The sequence below is a fragment of the Miscanthus floridulus genome, unplaced genomic scaffold (assembly GCF_019320115.1).
Source record: "Miscanthus floridulus cultivar M001 unplaced genomic scaffold, ASM1932011v1 os_2472_1_2, whole genome shotgun sequence".
NCBI lineage: Eukaryota > Viridiplantae > Streptophyta > Magnoliopsida > Poales > Poaceae > Miscanthus > Miscanthus floridulus.
Genome location: NW_027098317.1, coordinates 125687 through 153141, shown reverse-complemented (window position 1 = coordinate 153141; position 27455 = coordinate 125687). Strand labels below are relative to the sequence as shown.

General features: G+C 43.1%; 2 protein-coding genes across 4 annotated transcripts; both read left to right on the top strand.

The window, feature by feature from the left end:
• The first annotated feature begins 6158 nt into the window (after positions 1-6158).
• LOC136534998 (peroxisomal acyl-coenzyme A oxidase 1-like) lies at positions 6159-11604 on the top strand. Its single transcript, XM_066527348.1, has 14 exons — positions 6159-6553; positions 7436-7544; positions 7657-7718; positions 7952-8161; positions 8314-8401; positions 8476-8638; positions 8740-8938; positions 9294-9491; positions 9924-10055; positions 10203-10323; positions 10430-10540; positions 10662-10731; positions 10879-11062; positions 11179-11604. Exons 1-14 carry the CDS (start codon positions 6182-6184, stop codon positions 11389-11391), a joined length of 2232 nt encoding a protein of 743 aa, XP_066383445.1. The 5' UTR covers positions 6159-6181; the 3' UTR covers positions 11392-11604.
• A 150-nt stretch (positions 11605-11754) lies between these two features.
• On the top strand, positions 11755-27075 carry LOC136534996 (glycine--tRNA ligase, chloroplastic/mitochondrial 2-like). 3 transcript variants are annotated; one of them, XM_066527346.1, is made up of 36 exons: positions 11755-12193; positions 12310-12360; positions 12461-12528; positions 12837-12918; positions 13021-13084; positions 13293-13348; positions 13447-13524; positions 13884-13958; positions 14213-14283; positions 14441-14557; positions 14650-14751; positions 15163-15283; positions 15418-15504; positions 15634-15720; positions 16201-16302; positions 16557-16617; positions 17201-17256; positions 22397-22468; positions 22887-22969; positions 23064-23112; positions 23382-23444; positions 23731-23820; positions 23904-23990; positions 24153-24227; positions 24308-24366; positions 24572-24665; positions 24746-24964; positions 25052-25146; positions 25332-25422; positions 25512-25616; positions 25704-25742; positions 26059-26148; positions 26240-26341; positions 26487-26568; positions 26663-26748; positions 26840-27075. In XM_066527346.1, exons 1-36 carry the CDS (start codon positions 11909-11911, stop codon positions 26936-26938), a joined length of 3243 nt encoding a protein of 1080 aa, XP_066383443.1. In that variant the 5' UTR covers positions 11755-11908; the 3' UTR covers positions 26939-27075. The 3 variants fall into 3 exon arrangements, with proteins under 3 accessions (XP_066383443.1, XP_066383442.1, XP_066383444.1); XM_066527345.1 differs by having other exon boundaries at positions 16557-16620; XM_066527347.1 differs by lacking the exon at positions 12461-12528 and having other exon boundaries at positions 12104-12193; positions 16557-16620.
• Positions 27076-27455: the final 380 nt, after the last annotated feature.

Here is a 27455-nt window from a genome sequence, read left to right as displayed (position 1 = left end):
TGTGGCCTCGGAATCAGTACCCAGGACCAATAATTCCCTCCAAGGCCTCGGCAGTGTGCTTCAAGGGCTCGACAGACTGGGGACCCAGGTTCCCCAAAGCCCCCCGCGATGGCTTGGCCTCGGCACCTACAGAACCACAGCCCCCTACGACGTCATCACGCGATGACCTGCACGTCCCCCGGACTGGGCAGGGGTTACCCGTCACTGTGCCAACCACCGTGCACATGGGTTGACACCCATGCCCCCCTGTGCTGCCAACTCCTAGAGGACAACGCGGCGTGGGGAGCCGCGCCTGGGCTACTGTGGCCTCGGAATCAGTACCCAGGGCCAACAACTCCCCCGAGGCCTCGGCAGTTTGCTTCACGGACTCGGCAGCCTGAGGGTCCATGACCGCCGAGCCCCCCACGATGGCTTGGCCTCGGCGTCTGCAGAGCCATTGCCCACTACGACGTCATTACACGGTGACCAGCGCGTCGCCTGCCATGTCCTGCATCAAGCTGTACTGGAGCCCCGCGACGCACAAGATCAAGTACGACCGGCGTGTCACTTCTGCACGACAAGGACGGAGCCACTCCATCGACCATACCACAACAACAGTGGCCGGCTACAGGGCTCGGACACGACACCCTATCTGCAGAAGCGCTATGTAGCAACCTATGTACGTTCCCGGTCCTCCCTTAGAGTATAAAAGGGAGGGACCGGGACCATTTCTAGGGGGGGAGGACGAAGACACCGATAGAACGAGACACTTCCACTACGCTGCTTGAGAACAACGCCTCAAACAGCCCGCACCACCCTCGCCGAGACCTGGGGCTAGCCCTCTCTCTCTCCTAGCTTGTAACCCCCTACTACGAGCACTCCGGTGCAAGGAATACAAGATCAATCTCTCAGACTGGATGTAGGGCCTCGATTGCCTGAACCAGTATAAACCTTGTGTCTCCTTGCATCACCATCCGGGATTAGGGGCACGCAGCACGAATTCACTCGTTGGTTGAGGGACCCCTGGTTCTAAAGCACCGACAACAGGTGATTAGTCCATAGGTACATATGTGTGAGCAACATATGCCATGAATGTAAAAATGGCTTGGAGATGCTGCAAAGCTCACACATGTGAAGATGAAGGAGCTCATTGCACATAAGACATGACATTGAGTCATGTGATCAAGATAGAGAAGATCAAGACAAGACTTGGCTTGATAGACCAGTTGCAAGCGTGAAGGGCAAGTTGAAGGCTTTGGAGTGATGGACCGCGTGGCGGTGAAGCTTGAGCAAGACTTGGCGCTGATGGATGATGGCAACAGTGAAGAGCAAGTAAAGTCAAGATCGATGAACCAATATGATCATGTGATGATATGGAGTGAATCATATCATCGTTGATCGTGTTGGTGCATGTGTTGCATTGACATTGGAAGGAATGGAATGCACAAGGCAAAGGTATAACCTAGGGCATTTCATTTCACCGGTCATAGGCATGTAGAGAAGTTTATGACCGGATTTAGGATAGATGGCCGTACTATCAAGAGGAGCAAACTTATTTACATATCGGTCATCTAGTGCCACTCGAGTGATCTAACTTTGCATCGTTGCTAGGATCGAGTGGCGTGGCATGTTGAGTGGCTAACATCCTTTGGGAAATGGTTATGAAAAGCTAACACACTTACACATGATGGTGTACACTTGGTAGTGTTGGCATATTTACTAAGGAGATGGAGTTGGAGTTGATGAGGATCAACTTGGTGAAGAAACTTCATCGGCGGAGTGTCCGCCCGTAGAGTGCGGACAGTCCGACGGTGCCACCGGCGCCCTACACAGAAAAGATAGAGTCTCACTGGGTGCACCGGACGCTGGCACTGGAAGTGACCGGATGCTGGCAGGGCGCATCCGGTCAGGCTGACGCATGATGACACAGGAGCTGGAGTTTGATCGGACGCTGGGCTGCGTCCGATCACATGCGACTGGATGCGTCCGGTCAAGGTCGGTACCTTACTGTAAACGATTGGACGCTGGACCTCAGCGTCCGGTCAGTTGAAGCTGCTGCGTCCAGTCAGAAGATGACCGTTGAGATCAGAAGAATGCCGTTGAACGCAGGTGACATGTGGCTATCATCGGGCGACCGGACGCTGATGTCCAGCGTCCGATCAACACGACCGGAGCGTCCGGTCGGCCTGATTTTTGCCCAGTGAAGGGGTAACGGCTAGTTTAGCCCTTGGGGCTATAAATAGAAGTGGCCTTCGGCCATGGTTGGTGCTGAGCACCTTGGGGGATTTCGTGTCCATGCTTGAGAGTGCTTAGGAGCCCTCCATCTCACATATACCTGATAGTGATCATTCGATTGTGTGAGAGAGCGATTCTAGTGCGATTGCATCGTGAGGTTGCATCGAGTGGCACTAGGTGATCAAGTTGCAAGCCGGTGGTGCTTGTTACTCTTGGAGGTTGTCACCTCCTAGACGGCTTGGTGGTGATCTCCGTCGAAGCCCGCAAGAAGCTTGTGCGGCGCTCCGGAGAAGTGCTTGTGAGGGGCATTGTGCTCATCCCGTGGGAGCCGCGAAGAGCAACTTTAGTAAAGCGTGTCATTGAGCTAACCTCACTTCCAGGGTAGGTTCTTGCGGCGCCCGATGTACGGGCTTGGCGGGTGATGCCAATTAGCCGCCGAACCACCAAGTGAGCGATCGACACAACGGGGACTAGCGTGTTGGCAAACACGTGAACATCGGGAGAAAAATCATCATGTCAACCTTGTTCTTCCCGTTGGTTCGCATCCCCGTTACACAAGCTTGCGATTACATTCATATACATTGAGCTTGTGTTGTTGCTTTTATAATTAGTTAGCTTATGTAGCTTGCTAGTTACCTTCTTACTTGTGTAGCATAGAAGTAGCTCCCTTGCGTGACTAATTTGGTTTGTGTAATCTTGTTAGTCATATTGCTTAGTTTGTGTAGCTAAGTAATTACGCTCTCTAATTTGGCATTGGTTACCTTGTTATTGAGCATTGCTAGTGAGCTTAGTTGACTTTGTGTTTTTGCTTACTAGCATGTGTAGGAGTTCCCTTGTTGCTTAAAGTACTAGTGGCATAGGTTTATGTGACCTTGCTCCTAGAATTGGTTAGGTGAGCTCTAGCTAGCCCGGCACCTTTGTTGCTTTATTAGTATCTTTGCAAGGTGCTAGTGAACATAGATAGAGGGGTGTAGTCTTGGCTAGACCGATAGTTTTAATTCCGCACTTGTTTCGGTTAGCCAACGTGATTAAATTTTAAAAAGAACTATTCACCCCCCCTCTAGTCGCCATCTCGACCCTTTCACCGTTGTAGCTATATATCCGCAGTCATCCGTCAGTCCTTTCTGATTTCCGCAACCGCTCTCGAGAGAAATCACATCTCAGTAGCCCTCTGGCTTCTCTGTATCGTACCTCTACGCGCACGGAGTAGCCGAAGAGCAGGTGCCTCCAGAACCCTCGTCCGCCTGAGAACCTTGCACGGGGTGAGCGGCGATTAGGTTTTTGGGGAGCGATCCGCGACTGCTCGTCCACAACAAGGCGTCTTCTTCCCGGTGACCGTTCGTGGGACTATACTGCGAACATCTTTCTGCATCGACTGCGGTCCACGACTTCGACCAACGCACTATGTCAACTGGTGCGAATGAAGCCTCCGCTGCCCTCGGCATGGGACCCTTCGCTGGGTACAATCTAATCTCTGTGATTACTGTACTTTGCGCTTTTACTGTATCGATCTGTATGTCATGTCTACATGCTGTAGCGTTCAATAGAGATATACACATGCACATATATGCCGTCACAAACCTGTTGATGTTATATTTCTGGATTAAATTAACCATGAAAATACCTAAATTTCTAACACTTAGTTCATCTAGTCTGTAACTCAAGATTGTGGCCTGGGGGTTGCTAGATGTGAAGTTCCTTGTGCTAACGTTTTATCCCAGGTTGAAGTATTATGTGTATATTTGTGCTTAAAAAAAGAATGCTAGACCTTGTTATGGTAACAGCTAGTTCATCATTTTCTTGCAATCTGGACATATTATCAGTGTTTGTTTGATATGCAAAATTAGTGCAGCCAAGATATTTATCCCTTTGTGATGTGTTCTGTGTTCTCTGTAGAAAAGAAAGAAAACCTTCTCTATAATGTGTAGGTGAAACCTCACCTTAATCTTGGAGATTTTCAGCTCCAGGCATAGGCTTGTGCCCCCTCACGAGCACCCCTTCTATTTGCAGATCTTGACTAACACTGCTCCTCCTTCTTTGTTTGGTTGATCCTCACCTAGCCACTTCTCTCGACTCTCTTACTGATCAGCCCCTTTCCCTCATCGCATGTCGTTCTCCATGGCTGGCAAGGACTAGGCTAGGTGCTCTTGGTAGGCTTCAACTTAGAGTGGAGACTCAAGGACTGGTTTGCTACTACGATGGGGGAAACGCTCCTTTCACCTTCACTTCTTGTTCTCGAATTAGGCCCTGTTTGGTTCGTTCATCTTCTTCTACAGTTCTTATCACATCGAATATTTGATATATGTATAGAGTATTAAATATAGACTAATTACAAAACTAATTACACAACTTACGACTAATTAGCGAGATAAATCTTTTAAACCTAATCCGTTCATGATTGAAAAATATGGTGCTACAGTAAACATACGTATTAATTAGGCTTAAAAAATTCATCTTAAAAATTAGCATCTATCTATGTAATTGGTTTTATAATTAATCTATATTTAATACTTCTTATTAGCGTCTAAACATTTAACGTGACCCTAAACAAACCAACACGCCCTTAGTATTCTACTCCCCTATTCACCTCACTTGTCAAGGGCTGTACAGTGCTGCAACTTGATTGGCTAGCTCCCTTGTAGAAGGGCATGGCAGTTCACTGGTGTATAGACTAGTACAAGAGTGGGTGAAATAGTTGCCACAGTGGTGTGTCCTAGTGTGTACCCTGAACATGTAAAGAATGATCTGTGGTGTGCGTGTGTGATAATCTCTGTGGGTCTGAATATATGATTTGGGTATTTTTATGTCAATGTGTATCAATTATCTAGCCTGGTGTAATTAAGAGAATCTAATGGCCCACTTATCTATGGTTAGTTATCTACTAAAAATGTGGGTCATTACAACCTTCTTTCGTTCAAAAATCAGAATCCAAACTACCCGTTCCATCTCCAAATAAATATCTTTTAGAGTTAATTTTTATAATGTTGATGAACTTTATTAGTAGAATATAAAAGGTATGTTTCATGTTATTCAATGATACTAATTTCATTAATAAATATTACTATTTTATATAAAATTTTAATTTTAGATAACTCTAGAGTTAGTTTATTTGGTGACGACCAAGGTAATATTAGCCGAACGAATGACCTACTTAATAGTATTAAAGAACGAAGCGTGAGTTAATTTATTTGCCGATGAAGCTAATAGGAGTGACTCTAATATATACACTACTTAATATAATATTAAAACGATCAAGGTGATTTTTCTGTCTACTTTTTTTTTTTTACTTTGCACAATATAATTGCCTCTCGATCCTCTCTATATCGTACATGATCCGGACTCACAGCGAGTTAGAACTGTATGTGTTCGTGCATCTAGTGATGCTAAAGAGGCTATTTCTAATACGTATTAGAATAGATAATGTGATCATTATATAATACATAATAAATCTCCGAGCTATATTTATTAGTGACCTCACAACAAGGTTTGCTAACAGAACACCTCGTCCACCTTTCTAATAGAAACCGGTTAACGTACGTACGTGAGATAGATTAATTCCTGTATCTCTGTGGCCTACGAAACGGCAGTACACACGCGGGCGGGATGCGGTGGGTCAAATACGCATGTGACGCGAGTGAAAAACAAAACACATGCATGCAAATATAGGCCTTGTTTAGATGCCATCCAAATTTTAAGTTTTTTCACTTTTTCTTCATCACATTAATTTTTAACCGCTTGTATGGAGTATTAAATGTAAGTAAAAAAATAACTAATTACACAGTTTAGTTGAAAATCACGAGATGAACGATTGGACAATATTTACCAAATAAGACGAAAATGGTACTATTCGTCGGGTTCAATTTTTTTCTAATCTAAGCGAGGCCATAATGTAAAAAGGAAAGGAATCCTTTTTCTCTGTCTGAAACCAAACCAAATCCGCTGCGGCGCATACTCCAGTCTCCAGGAGATGTGGTCGGTAGCAGTCGTGTCTATCTTCGTCTTCCAGAATCAGAAGGATAATAGGAACTCGTCGCCGGCTTGCGGCGCCACCGTTCGACGTCGTCACTGGGACCCGGGTAGCCCAACAACAGAATATATATACTGCAGGGCGTTGAGGTCTTTATTAGGGAGGAGTTGTGGCAGCACAGCACAACTCAGCTGCGAAGCCAAGAACCCAAGAGAGAGAGAGAGAGAGATGGCCATGGCGGAAGTGGACCACCTCGCCGCCGAGAGGGCCACCGCGCGCTTCGACGTCGAGGAGATGAAGGTCGCCTGGGCCGGCTCACGCCACGCCGTCCACGTCGCCGACCGCATGGCACGCCTCGTCGCATCCGACCCTGTAAGCCGGCCGGTCAATCCCACCCCACCCCGTCTGGATCTCGCTCCCCTACCTCATCCCCTGCACCCTGCAGGGCTGCAGTGCGCCAAATTCCGCCGCCTCACCTCACCGGACACGCAGATCGGAGGACAAGTCCCGCCTGCTTCTTGCATCTACCTGTTGTAGCTGTAGCTCGCACACGTGCTTCCCTACTTCACTTCCATATATGCAGTAGCCAGTAGTACAATCCAATCCATGCTTCGCCTTTTCCGGATACACTCACCATCTGTTCCCTTCTGATTGATTGATTTGATCCGCTGACTTATGTCTTCTTCTTTCTTTCTTCGTAAAAAGCAACACCACTTTTGCATCTGCTTCCGTACATTCGCTCCCTCGGTACCAAACGGAGAAAACAAAGGAAGCAACCAAACGGATTTCGGATAACCCGCTTGATTCAGCTTTGGTCACATCATTATTTAGGATTTTACGAATATCCTTAGCTCCACTGTTGACTGCCTGCTTTTTTATTGTTTCCCTCCCTGCCATGGTCACCTCACCTCACGATGTTGACTCCAACCACAATCTTTTATTTATTTGTAACCAAACATTAATCACATGTTACAGTAACCTTGGTCTCCACTTTCAAACTGGATACTCAACAATGCCCTTTTGTTCAAAAAGGCAACAGAAGATTGTAACGGTCATGCTTTTCTCTTCCCTTACAAAAATCTTTCTTTTTCTTTTTCATGCTAAAGAGGCTAATATCGACATAATACCCACCCTCTGCTTTGTGTGCCCAGCTCAATACAGCCCATTACAGGCATCAAGATATATATCTGATTGACATTACAATCTGTTAAATCCCCCCTTCCCCTTACATCTTTGCGTTCTCGATATGTGTAGGTCTTCCGCAAGGATAACCGGACCATGCTCTCTAGGAAGGAATTGTTCAAGGACACTCTGAGAAAAGCAGCCCATGCGTGGAAGCGGATCGTCGAGCTACGTCTTACAGGTCCCAAATCAACCCCCATCTATTTCCACTAACAACCAAAGATCCGTTGATCAACTGTGCTACATACAGCACTCTAAACTAATGTAATGTCTCGCTTGATGTCGATTAACAGAAGAGGAAGCAAATTTGTTGAGACAATATGTCGACCAGCCTGGTTATGTTGATCTGCATTGGGTATGTCTATCCATTCCTTTTTCCGTTAGTAATAATATGTTCTTATTCATACCTCAGTCAAGCCTTTATTGTGTGTGTCGATCTTCATATGGTTCTTGGGTTTCTGTAAAAACTAGGGCCTTACCTTTGATAGCAATCACAGAAAATTCATGCCATGGAAGGAACAACAGATAGTTGCTTTGTACAAGCTTCTTCTTCTTTTGTTAACTTACGGACACAATACGATCTTGCAGGGCATGTTCGTGCCAGCTATAAAAGGGCAAGGAACTGAGGAGCAGCAGCAGAAGTGGTTACCACTGGCTTACAAGTTCCAAATAATTGGGTGCTATGCTCAGACGGAACTTGGTCACGGCTCAAACGTTCAGGGCCTTGAAACAACTGCTACATTCGATCCAAAGACTGATGAGTTTGTCATCCACAGTCCAACTCTCACGTCCAGCAAAGTAAAGTTCTATGAATCAACTGCCACCTTATTGATTTGTTTAAAACATTTGCTCTTTTCCCTTTTTAAAAATTACTTTAGTGCTTTAGCAATTTGTGATGTAAATTGTTGAAGACGCTGCCCCGCAATTCATTACATGTTTCTTGTTGGCAGTGGTGGCCTGGTGGCTTGGGGAAAGCTTCCACCCATGCAGTGGTGTACGCTCGGTTGATAACTGAAGGAAAGGACTATGGCATACATGGTAGTGTTTTGCTTCTGGGAAGCCTTTATTGATGCACTCTCTTTCTTTGCGACTTATGCATGTCGGTGTTCCAGGTTTCATTGTGCAACTGCGAAGCTTAGAGGATCACTCCCCACTTCCTGGTGTTACTCTCGGTGATATTGGTGGGAAGTTTGGTAGTGGTGCATATAACAGTATGGATAATGGTGTTCTTCGATTTGATCATGTGCGCATCCCAAGGGACCAAATGCTGATGAGGTTTGTCCATTTGGATCATCATACTTCATTCTGTCACTTTATCCCTTTTTTCTTGTCTTAACCTTCCTTAAACTTGACATGGTTATATTCTTGCTTTCTAGGCTTTCACAAGTTACAAGGGAGGGGAAATATGTTCACTCAAATGTTCCAAAGCAGCTGCTGTATGGGACAATGGTTTATGTTCGTCAGTCAATTGTTGCAGATGCTTCTAAGGCTTTGTCCCGTGCTGTTTGCATTGCTGTACGATACAGCGCAGTCCGAAAGCAGTTTGGCTCTCAAGATGGTGGCCCTGAGACTCAGGTACTTTCTCTGTTAAATATTTGAATAAATTTCGTATCGTTATTATTCGTTCATTTTTCTGTTAATTGTGAAGAAATTTTGTTAAAAAACTATGCTCTCAACCATAAATTGAGCTGACCATATAAAGTAACTAATAAATGAGATCTATCCACTAGGCGGGCATCAAATACCTATTTGGTTTGATAAACGTCCATACCCTTATCTATAAACTTGATCAAATGTAAGATTGATAGTTTGACTTGGGAGAAAGATAGAAGTAAAGTCTTTTTGGGACGGAGGGAGTACATGTACATGGATATTTCTGCATCTTCTGGCTACCAATGAGAGGTGACTAATATATTCAAACTGATTACAGGTCCTTAATTACAAGACTCAACAGAGCAGACTCTTTCCATTGCTGGCTTCAGCATATGCATTTAGATTTGTGGGTGACTGGCTCAACTGGCTATACACGGATGTCACTCAGAAATTGGAAGCCAAGGACTTCTCAACACTGCAGGAAGCTCATGCATGCACTGCTGGTTTGAAGGCTGTGACAACATCTGTAACAGCTGTATGTATTGAGTTTAATTTCAGTAACCCTTGTGCTGTTCTACTTGTTATTAATGGTTTATATTCATCAGCCCTCTTTGGCTCTCGTATACAATTATGATTGGAGTGGAGTTGAGTTAATATTGATCATTCCCAAGTACTCGTAGTATAAAAGTGGTTTGTAGAAGTTCTGAACTACCAATTGGGCAGATGTTGTCTATATCACTAAATCTTTCTTGGGTATTTCAATTGTAGCTCGTAATTCAGGTTTCATAGGCTGTCACTAGATACGATTTTTCTGTCTGACTTGCCTGACTCCATTCCATTTTAAGAGAGCAGGCTCTGGTCTGATGGTCAAGCTTATGCATGTTCTGATGGTCTAGTCACTATATATAACAAAGGACAGTTTTACAATTCATTGTTGTATAAAGGGATATTTCTCTCTGTTACGCAGGATGCAATTGAAGAATGCCGGAAGCTCTGTGGTGGACATGGTTACTTGAACAGCAGTGGGCTTCCTGAATTGTTTGCCGTCTATGTTCCTGCTTGCACTTACGAAGGAGACAACATTGTTTTACTTTTGCAGGTTTGTATGCTACTCATATTCCTTAGTTGTGATGATGTCAATCATCTGTCATGCTTTTAGCACGTAGTTTATTTGATTGAAGCCCTTTTTTTCTTTCATTGTGTTTTTTGTCAATGGTGTGGTAATAGCCTTTGGTGGTACCTGCAGGTTGCAAGGATTCTAATGAAAACTGTTTCTCAATTGGCATCCGGAAAACAGCCTGTTGGCACAATGGCGTACATGGGCAAAGTACAGTATCTGATGCAATGCAAATCTGCTGTCAATTCAGGTACATAATTATAGGCTGACACATTGTATGGTCTCCTTGTCTCTTAAGGAGGTGATATATTTTGTGATGTGATGGTAATAGTCCATGTTTTGATGACTATCAACAGCCGAAGATTGGCTTAACCCTGCTGCCATTCAAGAGGCATTTGAAGCAAGAGCGCTCAGGATGGCGGTAAACTGTGCCCAGAACATAAGCCAAGCTGCAAGCCAAGAGGAAGGTTAGTATTTATTTTACACACATTAGTCTGGGAGACAGGCAGAAAACAAAAATCTTATATAGCTGGTAAAGTCTGGATGGAAATTAATCAACTTTACCAATGACGACCTCATTCCCTGCAGGTTTCTACGAGCGGTCCCCAGATTTGCTTGAGGCTGCAGTAGCTCACATCCAGCTGATCATCGTGACCAAGTGAGTAGCAAGTACACAACCATGTGGAGGAAGCATGCGCAATTCCTTCCATGTCATTTTTCGTATTTTTGGAAAAGAAAAGAACAGAAAAGAAAATGAAAGGAAATAACGATGATTCATTTGCTACTCTTGTTGCTTGTCGCCCAGGTTCATCGAGAAGGTGCAGCAGGACATTCCTGGACACGGGGTGAAGGAACAGCTGCAGACCCTCTGCAACGTGTACGCGCTCTACATCCTCCACAAGCACCTGGGTGACTTCCTGGTGACTGGGTGCATCACGCCCAGGCAGGGAGCGCTGGCAAACGAGCAGCTGGGCAAGCTGTACGCGCAGGTATATTATATATAGCGCTGGCAAACGATGAAATGGAGTGAAATCCAGTGAAGAAGTGGGCAGCAGGAACTGAACTGAACTGAACTGACGGCTTGCTGACTTGTCACATTACACAGGTGCGGCCGAGCGCTGTGGCGCTGGTGGATGCGTTCAACTACACGGACCACTACCTGGGGTCTGTGCTGGGGCGGTACGACGGGGACGTGTACCCGGCGCTGTACGAGGAGGCGTGGAAGGACCCGCTGAACGAGACGGTGGTGCCGGAGGGGTACCACGAGTACCTCCGGCCCCTCATCAAGCAGCAGCAGCTCAAGCTCTCGAGGCTCTGAACGAATTCTCTTCTCTCTGATGTGGTCCGCTGCCATTTGCGTGTGACCCCTCTGAATAAGCGAGCGAGCGAGCGAGAGATTCAGCATTTCTCTGCTGCTCGAGTGCGTACGTAGTGCAAATTTGTATCGTAGAAAGAAGAACTGGTGTTACTGAGGGATCGAGGATTGAATTGGTGCAGGCATGCAATAGATTGTTACTACTAGTTTTACTAATAGCAACTCTTCTTTTACTATTATACTATAGATTGTTGTTAGCTTAGCTACATTCTATAGATGATAGATTATAGATAGATTGTAGTATGATGCACCCCTGTGGTCTGTGGACTGTGGTGGTTTCTGCTTTTCTGCTCAGTGGTAGCCTGCTACTGCTCAGTGCTAGGTGCTCTCCAGAGAAAGATAAGTAGCCGAAGTACGTTTTCACTAGAGGGAAGACGTACCCCACCTCCACCAGCCATCTTATCTGTCTCCTCCCTCCCTTATCCTCCTCTTCTACCTCCACCTGGCAAGTGGCTTCTTGATGATGGCTCCTCCGCCTCCCCTCCTCTCACCCACCGCCGCCCGCCGGCACGCCCCGCTACTAACGGCGCCCGCCACTTTGCCTCCTCCAGCCTCCACCCGCTTCTGTCCTCCTCGCCACCGCAGACGCCGACGCCCTCGCCCTCGCCTCCCCCTATCTTCTTCTGCTCCTGCCGCAGCAGACGGCGACGCCTCCACCTCCTCCTCCGCCGTGTCTGCTGCCAACCAACGGGGCTCTTCCGCTTCCTCCGTCCTCACCTTCCAGCAGGCCATCCAGCGTCTCCAGGTTCGTTTCGCCCGCTGCTCCCTTCCCCTCCCCACTAATCAAATTCAAAACCACCCATCTCCTCTCTCCTCTGAGTGACGTCTGATCCCTCTTCAATTCCAATTCCATTTCCACAGGAGTACTGGGCCTCCGTAGGATGCGCCGTCATGCAGTGTAGCAACACCGAGGTAACCTGCTTTAGTTACATGCGTATTCTTCAGCATTGTTACTTACCCCGACCCTTACTAGTAGGTAATAACGTTGTTTTTTCATCCACATCGAATCCAGGTCGGAGCAGGCACAATGAATCCTCTCACATTTCTTAGAGTCTTAGGTCCTGAGCCATGGAACGTCGCGTAAGCTCGCCTTCTCACCCCTCATCCTGACCACTACTAGTAGTATTTATCAACTCAACTCCCACAGTCCCACCCCTTTTGTTTATGCGCCGCCGTCTAATTTCTCCTCATTGCGCTCCACAAATTATGGCTTACAATAATTTCCTTATTATATATAATAATAATTCCTGTAATCTCAAAACACTGACATGTGATGCTCTATATGAACGGCAGTATATACAAAGGCTACAGTGCTAACTCCATCTTCCTTTGCTTTTTTTCTTTTCTTTTTGTTGTACTGTATTTTTTCTCCAATTTTGATCCTCAAGTTACGTGGAGCCAAGTATAAGACCAGATGATAGTCGCTATGGGGACAATCCCAATAGGCTTCAGCGCCATACTCAGTTTCAGGTTGACTCAAGTTTTGCTCCTTTTTTTCCCATCTTATTTTATTTGATTGGCCAAACTGTTACCGGTGCCTGATTCAAGGAATTTAATCATTCCTATGAATAGGTAATTCTGAAGCCTGATCCTGGAAATTCGCAAGATCTCTTTCTGCACAGCCTTTCAGCAATAGGTATTGCTAAATAATATTATCTGCCTTCAGTTCTACTAGACGCTTTGTACAACAACCAAGGAACACTAATGTGATAAATGTTTTTACTTTTGGGTATTAATTAATGAAAGTCCCAACTGGTACATTATGATGTTCTATGTTTCCCTCTAATCACATTTTTAACGAATATAAATGGAGTCAGTGATTGGTTGAGTTGTTTTTCTCACAGGTATCAACATCTGTGAACATGACATCCGCTTTGTTGAAGACAACTGGGAGAGTCCGGTGAATTTCTACCTTCTTTCCAGTGTTCTTTTTTTTTATGCCAGCACATGTTGTCCTGGCTAAGTAAACTCCAACGAATTTCTTCTTATTCATGATAGGTTCTTGGTGCTTGGGGACTGGGCTGGGAGGTTTGGATGGATGGCATGGAAATCACACAGTTCACATATTTTCAGCAGGTACAACTAATTAAATAGTACTATGTATCACTTCATGACTCTTGCTAAAATCAAACTGGGGACCACACAGCTGTTTCATCTGCATATTTAGGATGTAGACAAGGAATGCAAATCAGACCAAGTGACAGTGGACTTATTAGATTTTTTAAGAAAAGAAAAGAAAACTAGACCATCCAGGAGGAACTATGTGATCTGCACCAAGAATAAAATAGCATAAAAAAACGAAACTTTATTTATTCAGAACTAGATGACCTATGAGAAACTAGATGATTTTGCATCGTCACTTCATGTACTAAAAGTTTTCAGGTCCTATTCCTGTCTAATCCCTGTACCTTTTTTTTGTATCTCAATTGTTGCAGTCAGGAAGCCTTCCATTGCAGCCGGTTTCTGTTGAAATAACATATGGACTTGAGCGTATCCTCATGTCACTTCAGGTAGGCCCAGTAATTATTTTGTACTCGTCTTGTATGAGTCATACATATACAGTGCTTATTAGCATTCTTTCTTCCTGGATAGAATTGTAAACATAATTCCTTGATTTTGTTGATTATTGATCCTTGACTCCTGTATGTCTATAGCACAACAACTGTGATACTAACTTCTCCATTGAGATCATTTCTACCATACTATGCTGGGTAGCATGACCTTTGAAAAAGCTGACCTTACTTTAATTTAGATGCTGTGACAGGGAGTTGATCATTTCAAGAATATACTATACACGGAAGGAATTACATATGGAGAACTGTTCCTTGAGAACGAGTATGCTTTTTTCTTGACTGTTTTTCGATGCTATGCAGATCTTTTCTTTTCTTTTTTCTTTAGATTTTCCCTCCATTTTCCTCCTCTTATATACCATGGATACTGATTCTGTCATGTGCTTAAGCTTTGGACCTTATTTCTGGTTTCTTGACTTCAGGAAGGAGATGAGTGCATATTATTTAGAACATGCAGATGTCAGTCACATTCAAAAGCACTTTGACAATTTTGAAGAAGAGGCTCGCTCTTTGTTATCACTGGGGCTGCCAATTCCGGCGTATGCTTGAATGATTTTATACCGTCTCTTTTGGATCACAAGCAATTAAGTGATAACATTGACAAGTTGGCTCTTGATTTGCAATGAACTAGGTATGATCAGGTTCTGAAGGCCTCTCATGCTTTCAATATATTAGATTCTAGAGGTTTTGTTGGTGTAACTGAGCGTGCAAGATATTTTGGTCGCATGCGAAGGTGCGGAACTATTTCCCTTGTTTTCTTTCTATCTTACCTCATCAGGTATCATGGAAACTTTCAAGTGCCTCTTTGTTCCTAATTAAATTATATATTTCCATTAGAGCAACAAATATCTCCATATCACCATGTTTTTCTTTTTCTTGGAGGTTTAGCAACCTGCATTTTATTTTAAGTTCTAATATTCCTCACTACCCATATTTTGATTGCTTTTCCAACTTCATTGCTATGGGCTTTGGATTCATAATTGAAGATTGCTTCATCTAATATTGTTTTCTTATTGAACTGATTTGGTGTTTAACCATTCATTATTATGTTACATTATTTGATGTTCGTTCAATGTTCTTCTTTCATCTAGCTTCTGCATTAAAGTCAAAATAAAATTATGATCTTGCTGACTGCTTTGTGCAGCCTTGCTCGTCAATGTGCTCAGCTTTGGGTGGAAACTCGAGAAAACCTTGGACATCCTTTGGGTGCTTACGAAGAGGATAACCTTATCTATCCTCATGTCTCCGAAAAACCTCGTAGAGAGGTAGTTCATTTACATTGCTATCCGCTGAGTATTTTTTACGAAGAAAATCACATAAGAATGCACATATGGTGTTGCAGACTACACAAAACAAAACACATGTTGTTTGACCTAGAAATTTGGTTTCTGCCATTCAGGAAGTGCCGGTGCAACCACGGGCATTTGTTCTTGAAATAGGAACAGAAGAGTTGCCACCCCGTGATGTCGTAGAAGCAACTGAACAGGTAAACATGGCTTTCCATTTGTATCTAAAGAACATGATGACCCTTGCTTTGCAAATTTTTCTTTACTAGAATTTGCTGACTTTGTTTCATAGTGTAATGACTTGTGATCTGTTGCTTGTTGATCTTCAGCTTGAGAAATCTCTAGTTAATACATTGGAGAAACGTAGATTGACCCATGGGAAAGTGCACACTTACTGGACACCAAGGAGATTAGCGGTATCATCCTGACAGTTTTCATCTCGCATTTAGTTTCCTGACCAGCCTTCTTGATGTATTTTTCTACACCGTCATATCTTTCAAGCTTCATCAGAAATTGCTGTCATGTAATGTCTAAAATATCTGCAATATTTGTATTCCTTCTGTGAGTAGAGACCAGGAGCCAGTTTGGTGTGTGTTCAGTTAGAAATGAATGTGATAACCTGCCTGATGGCTAAGCCAATTGCATGGTGGAGAACTTTTCTTACTCATTAAAATTTCCTTTGCTTAGTATATTAGGGATGTTTGTGCATTTTAGTCACACGGAAATATCTAAAACGGTGTACATGAACACGAAAACATTTTTGAAAGAAGTGATTTCTTGGTGGGCATCTTTTAGTTATGTTTGTTATATGGAAAACCCTTAATATATTAGACCACTATTTTTTTTACATCTACACTTGTCCAATCTGAAGCAAGAAGTCCAGCTTTGATTTACAGATTGTTGTTGAAAATCTTAGTATGAAGCAAACAGAGGTAGAGGTTGAACTACGTGGTCCACCAGTTGCGAAGGCATTTGACGAAGAAGGAAACCCCACTAAGGTTGGCTATCCACAAGAAACTTGGCTATACTCTGCTGTTGTGATATTGCTTATTCTTGTATCTCTTTTGTAGCCTGAAACATGAATATGTGCATGTGGAAAATAAAATCTAGTTTGGTTCTTAATTAGGAGGAACAGAGTAGCATCATTTACAAAAGCTGCATTTTTTACCATTGCTGATAAGGACCTTATCCTCTTAGAACAATTTTCTTTTGATGGAATTTTTACAGAATAATTGTCTTTGTTCCTATCCAGGCCGCTGAGGGATTTTGTCGAAAGAATAATGTCTCTGTCGATCATCTATATAGAAGAATAGGTGGTATACAAAACAAGCTCTTCCCTTTTAAATATTTATAATTGCCACTTTCTTTTAGAGTTGCCAATTTCTCTTTCTAGCTTTTGGGTTTATCTTCATCATTGCACCATTTATATAATTATATTGCTCATTGTGATTGGTTGCCAACTTACCTACCTACAGTCATCTCCACTTCTTGTTCATGCTTGCTGTGTTCGAATCACCATGTGGAATTGATAGCACGGAATTTACTATAGAGCTGATGACCTGTGTAGATCATTCATTGATATTACATTTAGTTATTTTATAGGATAACCTTAGCTTTAGTTTAGTTCTCATCTGCTTATTCTCTATAAACTTATTCAGTGCTAGAAATAGAGGGTACTGAATTGATTAGATGAATCCATATTTTATCAAGAGAAAATTGAAGTTTCTTTTTCAGATTTATTATCTGCTTCCTATATCTTATTACCAGATGCCCATGTTGAGGCCTTATGCTTATAACACATAATACTGCTTCCCCCTTATAACCCCCTTTTTTCTTAATTATCTCTTCTTGTTGTTAAAGAGGCCTAAATTTCATGAAAAAAATCACACTTTACAGGTAAAACAGAATATATCTATGCTAGAGTCAGAGAGTCTGCTCGTTTTGCTGATGAGGTTATTTCTTATCCTATATATTTGCTTGACAGAAGATTGTATTGGATACCTGAAGTAGGCCTTAGTTGATCAACAGAGTTTTCAAGAGTTAAAAAGTTCTTCCTCGTATATTCGTGGTGTTTATAAACAATGGACTTTCTGGCACTGGAATGAGAATGATATCTGTTGCATTTTGCTAGGTTTTCTTAGAGCAGCTTGCTTGTATTCGGATCAACATACTAATCTAGTCATCCATTTTTTTAATTGTCAGTACCAGATGGCGAACTCTAATGTCTAAACAGATTAAATGCTCCATCCTATTTACCATCAGTCAACCTCCATAAACTAGGTGCTATGTTTTCTTGTGCGAAGTGAAAGCAATAGAATTTCATGGGAAATTAGTAGATTGATTATGAGGCCAAGAGGCAGGGGTACATATAGAGGCAAGGAGGACCCAGGGTTGGTTTATAGAAGTATGACCACCGTCGGATCTCCTTGCCTATTATAAGAGTAATCAATCTATAATAGCCATAATAGGCCAACAGCCATGCGTTGCCGGGGCTGCAGCAGAGTTTCTGCCGGATGATCTGATCAGAAGGACAAAGAAGAAGGCAATGCGATCGCTGGACATCCTCGGCGAAAATGAAGGTATTGACCAACAAGCTCAGGATGATTACGCCAAGTTGTTTAGACATCCTCTGTCTGATTCACACCTCCGGGCGCTGTCTACTCTGTTCAAGTGGTCCTTGCCTGAGGACTTTGGCCAAGGGGTTGACAGTGAAATGTTGGGATAGCTTTCTGTTATATGTTTGGTCGGCTTCAAATGTGTTTTTATGGATCCTGCAAAAATTTTAATTTGGAATGTTAGGGGTCTAAATTCTACCTCTAGGCAAGACTCCGTACGCTCTATTGTGGATTCCTCTCGGTCGGACATTTTGTGTATTCAGGAAACCAAAGTCACAGATATGTCTCGCAGAATTATTCTCTCTAGTCTAGGCTCGGATTTCTCTGACTTCATTGCTGCTCCTTCTGTTGGAGCCAGTGGAGGAATCTTGCTCGCTTGGAGACAGCATATTGGAGTTTCTCTAGCTCGGCGGGTTGACAACCACAGCATAACAGTTCAGTTCTCTACAGAAAATGGGCAGTCATGGTGGTTGACCAGTGTGTATGGACCCCAAGGCAATGACGACAAAATTCAGTTTCTGCAGGAGTTAAGGGATATTCGTGCAGCATGTCCGGGACCATGGGTGGTGGGACTGGTGGCTGGGGATTTTAATCTAATCTACAGAGATGAGGACAAGAATAATGCTAATTATAATAGGGCAATGAGGGTCGTTTCAGAAGGTTCATCAATGATTTGGCTCTCAAAGAGATACCCCTGCATGGTCGCAAGTACACGTGGTCAAACCAGCAAAACTCTCCAACCTTGGTAAAATTGGATCGAGTGCTATGCTCAGTCGACTAGGAGGAGAAATTTCCCAACTCCTTGCTTCAGAGTAATCATTGCCCTCTTCTGCTGGGCCTCCAAGATAATAGATCAGGACGACCCAGATTTCACTTTGAGTCCTTTTGGACCAAACTCGATGGGTTCAGCGTGGGCTTCAACCCCTGCTGGCCAGTGCCCTTTTATAACTCTAAACAAGAAGTTTAAAGCTGTTACTAGGGGCCTGCAGAGTTGGAGTGGTAAGGCGGTGGGCCAAGTTAGCTTTCAGCTTGCCTTGGCAAGAGAAATTTTGCATCAGTTCGAGATCGCTCAAGACAACCGACAGTTTTCTCCTGGAGAGTTATGGCTCAAGAACAATTCCAATCTAAACCAGCGCCTCATGGGGGCATTTAGAGCGACGATCGATCATTTGAGGCTCAAAGAAATCAAGCTAAATGGACGACGCTTCACTTGGAGTAATCAACAGGAGAACCCGACGCTCACTAGAATTGATAGACTACTATGTACCCCCGAGTGGGAACTGATCTTCCCCGCGTGCTTCTTGCATTCCCTTCCATCGCTCATGTCGGACCATACCCCGCTACTACTGCAGGGAGAGCTTGACCACCATCAGAACACGTCCTTTCGCTTCGAAAATTTCTGGACTAAGATGGAAGGCTTCCAAGATCTTGTCCAAAACATTTGGAATAGGCCGGTCGCCTCTACCCTTCCTATGAAACGCTTGCATATCAAAATGGCGCGTGTGGCAAAAGGAATCAAGCGTTGGAAAAAAGATAAAATAGGGGATACGAAGCTGCAGCTCGCCATAGTGAAGGAAGTATTGTTACAGTTAGAAGCAACCCAAGAGCATAGGTTGCTCACTGGCATGGAGCTTGACCTATGTCGGCGCCTCAAAGCCCGTAGCACGGGGCTCGCAGCCATTGAAAAATCAAGAATCAGGACAGAAATCGAGGCTCACATACATTCAGTTGTGGAGATGCTAACACCAAATTTTTCCACAGTAGAGCCAGTGCACGCCGGAGAAAGAATTACATACATAGTCTACATACGGATGCGGGGATTGCGGTTGCTCATGAAGAAAAAGAAAAGGTGATACGAGATTATTTTAAAAATCACATTGGCTCCATGGTTCCGAGAACTTCGACAGTCAATTGGCAATCCCTTGGCTACAATCAACATGATCTCTCCGATTTGGAGGTGCCTTTCTCCCATGATGAGGTAAAAAATACTATAAATTCCATGCCGTCCGACAAAGCGCCAGGCCCAGATGGCTTCACGGGTGCCTTCTTCAAAGCTTGTTGGGAAAAAGAGGATGTTATGGCAGCCATGAACAGCCTATTCACATTGAATGCCCAGGATTTTGAATGGCTAAACTCGGCTTGCATCATCCTTCTACCCAAAAAAACGGATGCAACAAGAGTTACAGATTTTAGATCCATCAGCCTCGTTCATAGCATTGCAAAGATCTTCTCCAAAGTGTTAGCTAACAGACTTGCCCCTCGACTGAACTCCCTCGTCTCCAACTGCCAGAGCGCATTTATAAAAAAGAGAAGCATCCATGATAATTTTCTTTACGTCCAGGAAGTAGTACAAAGGCTACACAGGCAGAAGATACTAGCTTTGTTCATGAAACTAGATATCCACAAAGCTTTTGACACGGTAAATTGGGGGTATTTGCTTGAGATTCTGCAGGCTCTGGGCTTCGGACCGCTGCTGGCGTGAATGGATCTCTATTCTCCTACGTACATCCACCTCGACAGCCTTGCTTAATGGGCGGCAAGGAGCCACTTTTAGCCATGCCAGAGGCGTCCGGCAGGGAGATCCGCTTTCACCCATGCTCTTCATCCTAGCTATGGACCCGCCTCAACGATTGCTTGACCAAGCAACCCAACATGGGATACTCACCCCCTTACCCATCACGGCGGCAAAATGGAGAACCTCTATGTATGCAGACGATGCGGCTATTTTCATCAATCCAATAAAAGACGATGTAGAAGCCATCAAAATCATCCTACAGGCTTTTGGCACATTCTCGGGACTCCATATTAATCTAGAAAAGAGCTCAGTGCATCCAATCAGTTGTGGAAACGTCGACCTAGACCAAGTCCTATCACCCTTCACCGGTAGTAGAGGGGACTTCCCATGCAAATATTTGGGGCTACAACTCCACATCAGATCACTGCAAAAGGTCCATATGCAACCTCTCATTGAGCGTATTGGACAAATGTTACCCAAATGGAAAGGAAGATGGCTAAACAAAGCAAGACGCCTCACTCTAGTAACTTCTGTCCTCTCCTCCATGCCAACCTACCACCTCACGGTGTTTCCCTTGGCGGCATGGGACAAAATCAGGAGATCTTTCTTATGGAAGGGGGAGGAGAATGCCAATGATGGACACTGCCTGGTTAACTGGCCAACAGTTAATAGACCAAAAGACCTTGGTGGTTTAGGCATTCCTGACCTTGATAGATTTGGGAGAGCCCTCCGGTTGCGCTGGCTTTGGCAAGAATAGGTGGACAACTCCAAGTCTTGGAGCGGCTCAGAGCTTCCATGTACTGATGATGATCGTCTCCTCTTCAACTCCTCAATCATTATAACTTTGGGGGATGGTGCAAAGACTAAGTTTTGGCACCATAATTGGCTTGATGGACAAGCTCCTAGGTACCTAGCCCCGAACTTGTTTCGCCTTGTTTCAAGGAGAAACCGAACGGTGCAACAAGAGCTCCGGAACAACAATTGGATGCTGCTCGCTAGGAAGGAAAATCACCTCGGCTGTCCACATAGAGGAGTTTGTGTCCCTTTGGATACGAATACAGGATGTGCACCTACAACAGGGCGTCCAGGACACCATCATCTGGCGATGGACCCAGGATGGGATTTACTCCACCCGCTCAGCTTACAGAATTCAATTCAAAGGCTCGCTCGTCCCCTTCCGTACGGAATTGATTTGGAAAGCGCACGTGGAGAACAAATGCAAGATCTTCGCCTGGATTTTAGTGCAAGATAAAATTTTTACGGCGCAAAACCTATAAAAGAGAGGGTGGCCACACCAACAACACTGCGTGCTGTGCAACGGTCCCTTAGAAACCGGTCTCCACCTATGCCTATGTTGCCCTTTTGCTAAGGCGGTTTGGGATCAAATCCTCTCTTGGGAAAACTTCACTCAACTGCAACAGCAACCCTAGGCAGACCCCATCCATATCAGGGCATGGTGGGAAGAGGTGGCAAGGAAAGTGCCAAGATCTGAACGTAGACGACTTAACAGGGTAGTAATCTACACCTTTTGGAATATTTGGAAAGAGAGAAATAGGAGAATTTTCAACAACAAGATAGAAACGGTGCCGCAAGTAGCCGCAAGGATAAAGAAAGACATAGAGCAAAGGAAGAGAGCACTCGCTTATATTTAGTTGTTGTTCCCCCATTGGGGCGTGTGTTTCCCTCCTTTACCTGCTTCGGGGGGCTTGAAACCCTTATGTGGAGTGTCCTTGCTTGTACATAAACTATCTTTCCCTATCTTAATTGAAAGGCAGAGCTCCTGCCATTGCGTTAAAAAAAAATCGATGCTTAGCAATAATTAATTACTTAATTATTAAGTACTGTGTTCAGAGTCCGTGTCTTCCAGTACCTGACTCGACATGTGTGGCTTCGCATATTCTTTTCTATTTGCAGTGTGTATCTCTCTGCTTCTGTCCTTTAATTGTAGCATGTCAACTGCAGGTCCTAGCTGAAGATATACCTACTATTGTTTCTGGTATCTCATTTCCCAAGTCGATGCGCTGGAACTCCAATGTATGTGTACCCTGAATGGCCTTTATGCTGCCAATGTGCTATTATGTTCGAGGAATCCTAGTCATCTATCAAATGATCTAATGCCACTATAGTTTCAAATTAACCTGATTACATATGTGTTAGAGTACTTGTATCAACAGAACTCATAACTTAGCTGTAGCTAGTTCTCTTCTGTTGTTTCACCTAGGGGGGACCCTTCCTGAAAATAATACATAGATAAAAGGGTAATATACAGAATGAATGCTTCTTCATAATTATGTACCTTTGGTTAATCTTGGATAAATTCTCAACTATAGTTACTTCTTTGCTTTTCTGTGGTGAGGACAATAGTTACTTCTTTAATTTGGGCAATGAGCTTTACAGATCCCATTACAAGATCAATGTGCATGCCACTCACTCTAGATTATTTCACTCGCAGATTGTTTTTAGTCGTCCAATACGCTGGATCCTGGCACTTCATGGCGATTTTGTTGTGCCATTTTATTTTGCTGGTATCTCAAGGTACTACATTTTGTATTAGTTCTCGATCTTGTTTTGTCATAAATTTTGAGCATTCTTGTTTCTATCAATTAACAAACAAGGTTTGCGTTGGCAGTGGGAATCAGTCATGTGGCCTTCGTAACTCTTCTTTGGCTAATTTTAAGGTACTAATTGGATTGCTTGTTTGTATATTTCATCTATTTTGCTTCTTTTGTTACTTCTATCTTGATGGTTGTCTTGAGTAAGAATGTTGCTGCATAAACTAAACTTTTATGATATTATACATTGTATTTCAGCAAACAATACATAAAAGATTCTTTTCTGACATCTTCCCTTTCTCTTGTATTGTACATAAATAAAATAACTAAAGCAGCATACTACCAGCTCATCATATGTACCATGGAAGTAATCCGAATTTTTTCTCCAATTTCAGGTGGAAACTGCAGAATCATATTTACGTAGTGTGGAAAAAACTGGGATCTTGATTAATATGCAGGTGAGATGAGTGCATATAGGTTGTTCATACACACTTAAGTGATCCACAAACTCATTTTTAATTTTTTTATTAACAAAGTAATGTTTTGTTTGGAGGTTTCTTAACGTCAAATCTCAATCTCACGCAATATTTGTCATTAAAGTATGGATTTGAACTTTTGATCTTTGTCAGCTTTAGTAGCCTGCATGAAGCAGGGAAAAGGCTAAATGGATTCATTCATAATTTTTCAAGTGCTCAGCACTCCAGATGTTACTGTAATAAAGTTTCATAAAATATTCTACTGCAGGAGCGGAAGGAAAAAGTCTTGCATGCCTCTACTGTATTGGCTGAAGGTGTTGGTGGCGATTTTGTTGCGCCTGATAGCTTGCTGCAGGAGGTAGATATCCTTTTATTCCATTTTTTATTTTTTTATCTTAATTTTTATTGTCAAAAAGTGTAATTTCAAACCACATTATGCAGGTTGTCAATCTTGTGGAGGCGCCTGTGCCCATCCTTGGTCGATATGATGATTCCTTCTTAGAACTTCCGAAAGATGTACTGATTACGGTATGTTCAGCCTTTTATTGTGGATGCGTAGAAGCTAACTTTTTTTCTTCAATTCTTGACAATTCAGTGACCAAAATTATAAGCCTGCTAACATGTAACCTTGTTTAGAAATATAATGCCTTGTAATGTGCTGCATTTTTTTAATCAGAATTGCAACTACAGGTTATGCAGAAACACCAGAAGTATTTTGCTGTAATCTCCAAGTCCACAGGCGATCTGCTACCTTATTTTGTTGCTGTGAGAGATTTTCCTCCATCATATATTTGACAATTGAGTAATGCCTTTTTACCCTTTTGTTTAACTCACTTTTCCCTTAGGTTGCCAATGGTGCAATTAGCGAGGAAGTTGTCCGCAAAGGGAATGAAGCTGTTCTCAGGTTATTGAAAGGCCCTATGATGATTTTATAAACAAGTTGTGGCATGCATTGCAAAGTCAAGTTCTTTGCATGAACAACAATCGCCATAGTCAACTAAACAGCATTATGATTGAAGTGTTCTTTCTGTGCCCTCTGGATTTTTTGTTTGATTAGAGGACTTTACTACTTTAGTCAGCTTTAGATTCTGAATTGTCGTACAATGCAGGGCAAGGTATGAGGACGCCAAATTTTTTTATAAGATGGATACACAAAAGAAATTTTCTGAATTCCAAGGCCAGCTTAGTGGCATTCTTTTTCATGTAAGTATACTGTCCTTAATTCTTACGCTATTTCTTCTGTAATGTTTGTCTTTCATAATAATTACATCCTAATTGAATAGGAAAAACTTGGCACAATGCTCGATAAAATGACACGTGTTGAGAATACTGTTGCTGAATTGGCCCTTATTCTCGGAATAAATGAGAGAATGATCCCAATTATCAAAGATGCGGCTGCATTGGCTATGTCAGATCTTGCCACTTCTATTGTCACAGAATTTACTTCACTTGCTGGAATTATGGCACGCCATTATGCTTTGAGAGATGGCATCCCTGAAGAGGTTGTGATTCTTTTTTAATGTGGTAATTTGGTACCAACTTGTCTTAGCATTCTGTCCATTTTGGCTGATTACATATTCATGTCAAAGATTGCAGAAGCACTATTTGAGATAACACTTCCTCGGTCTTCAGGTGATGTGTTTCCAAGAACAGATGCTGGTATAGTCCTTGCGGTTGCTGATAGGTACTTGTGCACACAAATGTAGCCCACTCAGTCTCAACATGAAAAAATAACTTCTGCGTTTCATTTGTTAATTCTGTTAGCGCACAGAAATTTTGTGGCAACTTTCCGGGTAGTACTGCATTTCATTTGTCCAAGAATTTATTCAAGCTAGAGAAGCTGCTACCCTTTTCTCATTTGTTTCACAGATTGGATAGCCTAGTTGGATTGTTTGGAGCTGGATGCCAGCCAAGTTCTACCAATGACCCATTTGGACTTCGAAGGGTCTCTTATGGACTGGTAAGGGAGTTAGAAAAAGCCCAATTACCATCACATAAAACTTTCCCAATTATCATCACATGAAACTTTCTCACACGTATTTTATCTAGGTCCAAATATTGGTTGAGAACAAGAAGAGCTTTGACCTCAGGCGAGCTCTCACCTTATTGGCTGGGGTGCAACCCATAGAAATAGAGACTAATGTTATAGATGAGGTCAGTATGCATTTCAGATAATGTTTATGTACTTATGTTCATTTAGTATATGGTTCCTGACAGATTTATTTTCAAAATCCTTTTTAGGCAGTACAATTCGTCACAAGGAGACTGGAACAACTTCTGGTACATATTATCTTGATCTTTAATGACAATTGAGTTATATACACATATTAGGATTTTTCATTTTGGGTGTTAGCTAGGGATAGAGATACACTGGTACACACACTGGTACATTTACCATGGAAAACAAAAAAATTTTGGATGGTTGTCATTATTTCTCCAACTGCTGTGCTGGTCATTTATTTGAATAGGATTAACATTTTGAACTGATACATCTGCATTTCATTTAAAACTCATTTTGCTCCATGTAATCAAACTTTTGGTCGATGGAATCCATTGCCTTTTTCAAAGTGGCATCTATTCTTGTCATTGCCATCAGGTGGATGAGGGAATTAACTGCGAGATAGTCCGTTCAGTGCTTATGGAGCGTGCAAACTGCCCTTATCTAGCAGCACAAACAGCAACTGAAGTAAGATGTTATGTGCCCCTCACCAATCCGCCCCAAAGATTCTACAGTTCTTCCGAGTACTCTATAGTTTTTGTTGTGTGGACACTTGCAGATGGAAGCATTTTCAAGAACGGACACTTTTCCAAAAGTTATTGAAGCGTATTCAAGGCCAACAAGGATCATCCGTGGAAAAGAAATCGAGTCTGTTTTGGAGGTACTGGCTTAAACATGTATACCATCATAAACTACGAGTTCAGTTCAAATTACAGCGAAGTTTTTACTCGCAACTAGCCCATCACCAGTCATGAGTACTCATTATTGGTGCAGTATTTCTCTCCTGACTCTGATTTTATGTGTAGATTGACCCAAGTGTATTCGAGAAAGATGAAGAAAAAGTTTTGTGGAGCGCCTACTTGGAGGTTGCTGATAAGATCCATCCTGGTACACGTTTTTCAGTTTCATTTTTGTCGTGAATGGCTTGCCTCTCTGCATTATGTCTGATTACCTGTGCTGTATCCAACAACCCATCCTGTAGGTGTTGATATTAAGACCTTTGCGGATGCTTCTCTTCTCCTGATTCAACCCCTAGAAGATTTCTTCAATGGTGTCTTTGTCATGGCGGTGAGTTTGAAATGCCCTTGAAAAACTTTTGTTGTTGCTGATGATGACTACCCTTGCTGTGTTCCTTACTGATGGTGTATATCATGTACAGGAAGACGAGAGAGTTCGCAACAACCGGCTAGGGCTGCTGAGAAAGATTGAGAGTTTGCCCAAGGGAATTGCAGACCTGTCAGTTTTACCTGGGTTTTAGCCGGGTGAGCCTGCCTGTAGGCACCAATAATTTCACTGCCGTTCCAGGGGTGAGTGAGTGTATAGAGAGTGGGTGCCGATATATGTGAGGAGATTTTGCAAATTAATTATCCTGGAAAGCAAATGTTTTAAAAGCAAGTTTGTTGAAGAAAGAGAAAATTGGCGTCGAGTGGAGAGCAGCGGCACAGCACTGCTTTGCTGTTGCTCCAATAGGGCACACGCAAGTTATGAGTATTTTGCAGCTGTAGCGGGGAGATGATTTTACAAGTACAACAACAGGCAGTCGAGGCCCGATTACAGCAAGGTGCTTATCTCAATAATGTTGCTCTGAAGAAATTCCAGTACTGAACTTTTGGATCCGATTACAAGCTATTACTAAACTACTTTTAAAGAAAAACAAAACCTCCTCACAGAAGGGCAATCAGCAATGCACGCTATCCCAGTGAACACTGTAGAAGGGAACATTAATATGTTTGGAAGATCCATCTAAAAATTACGCATGGCCAGTCAGGAAGGAC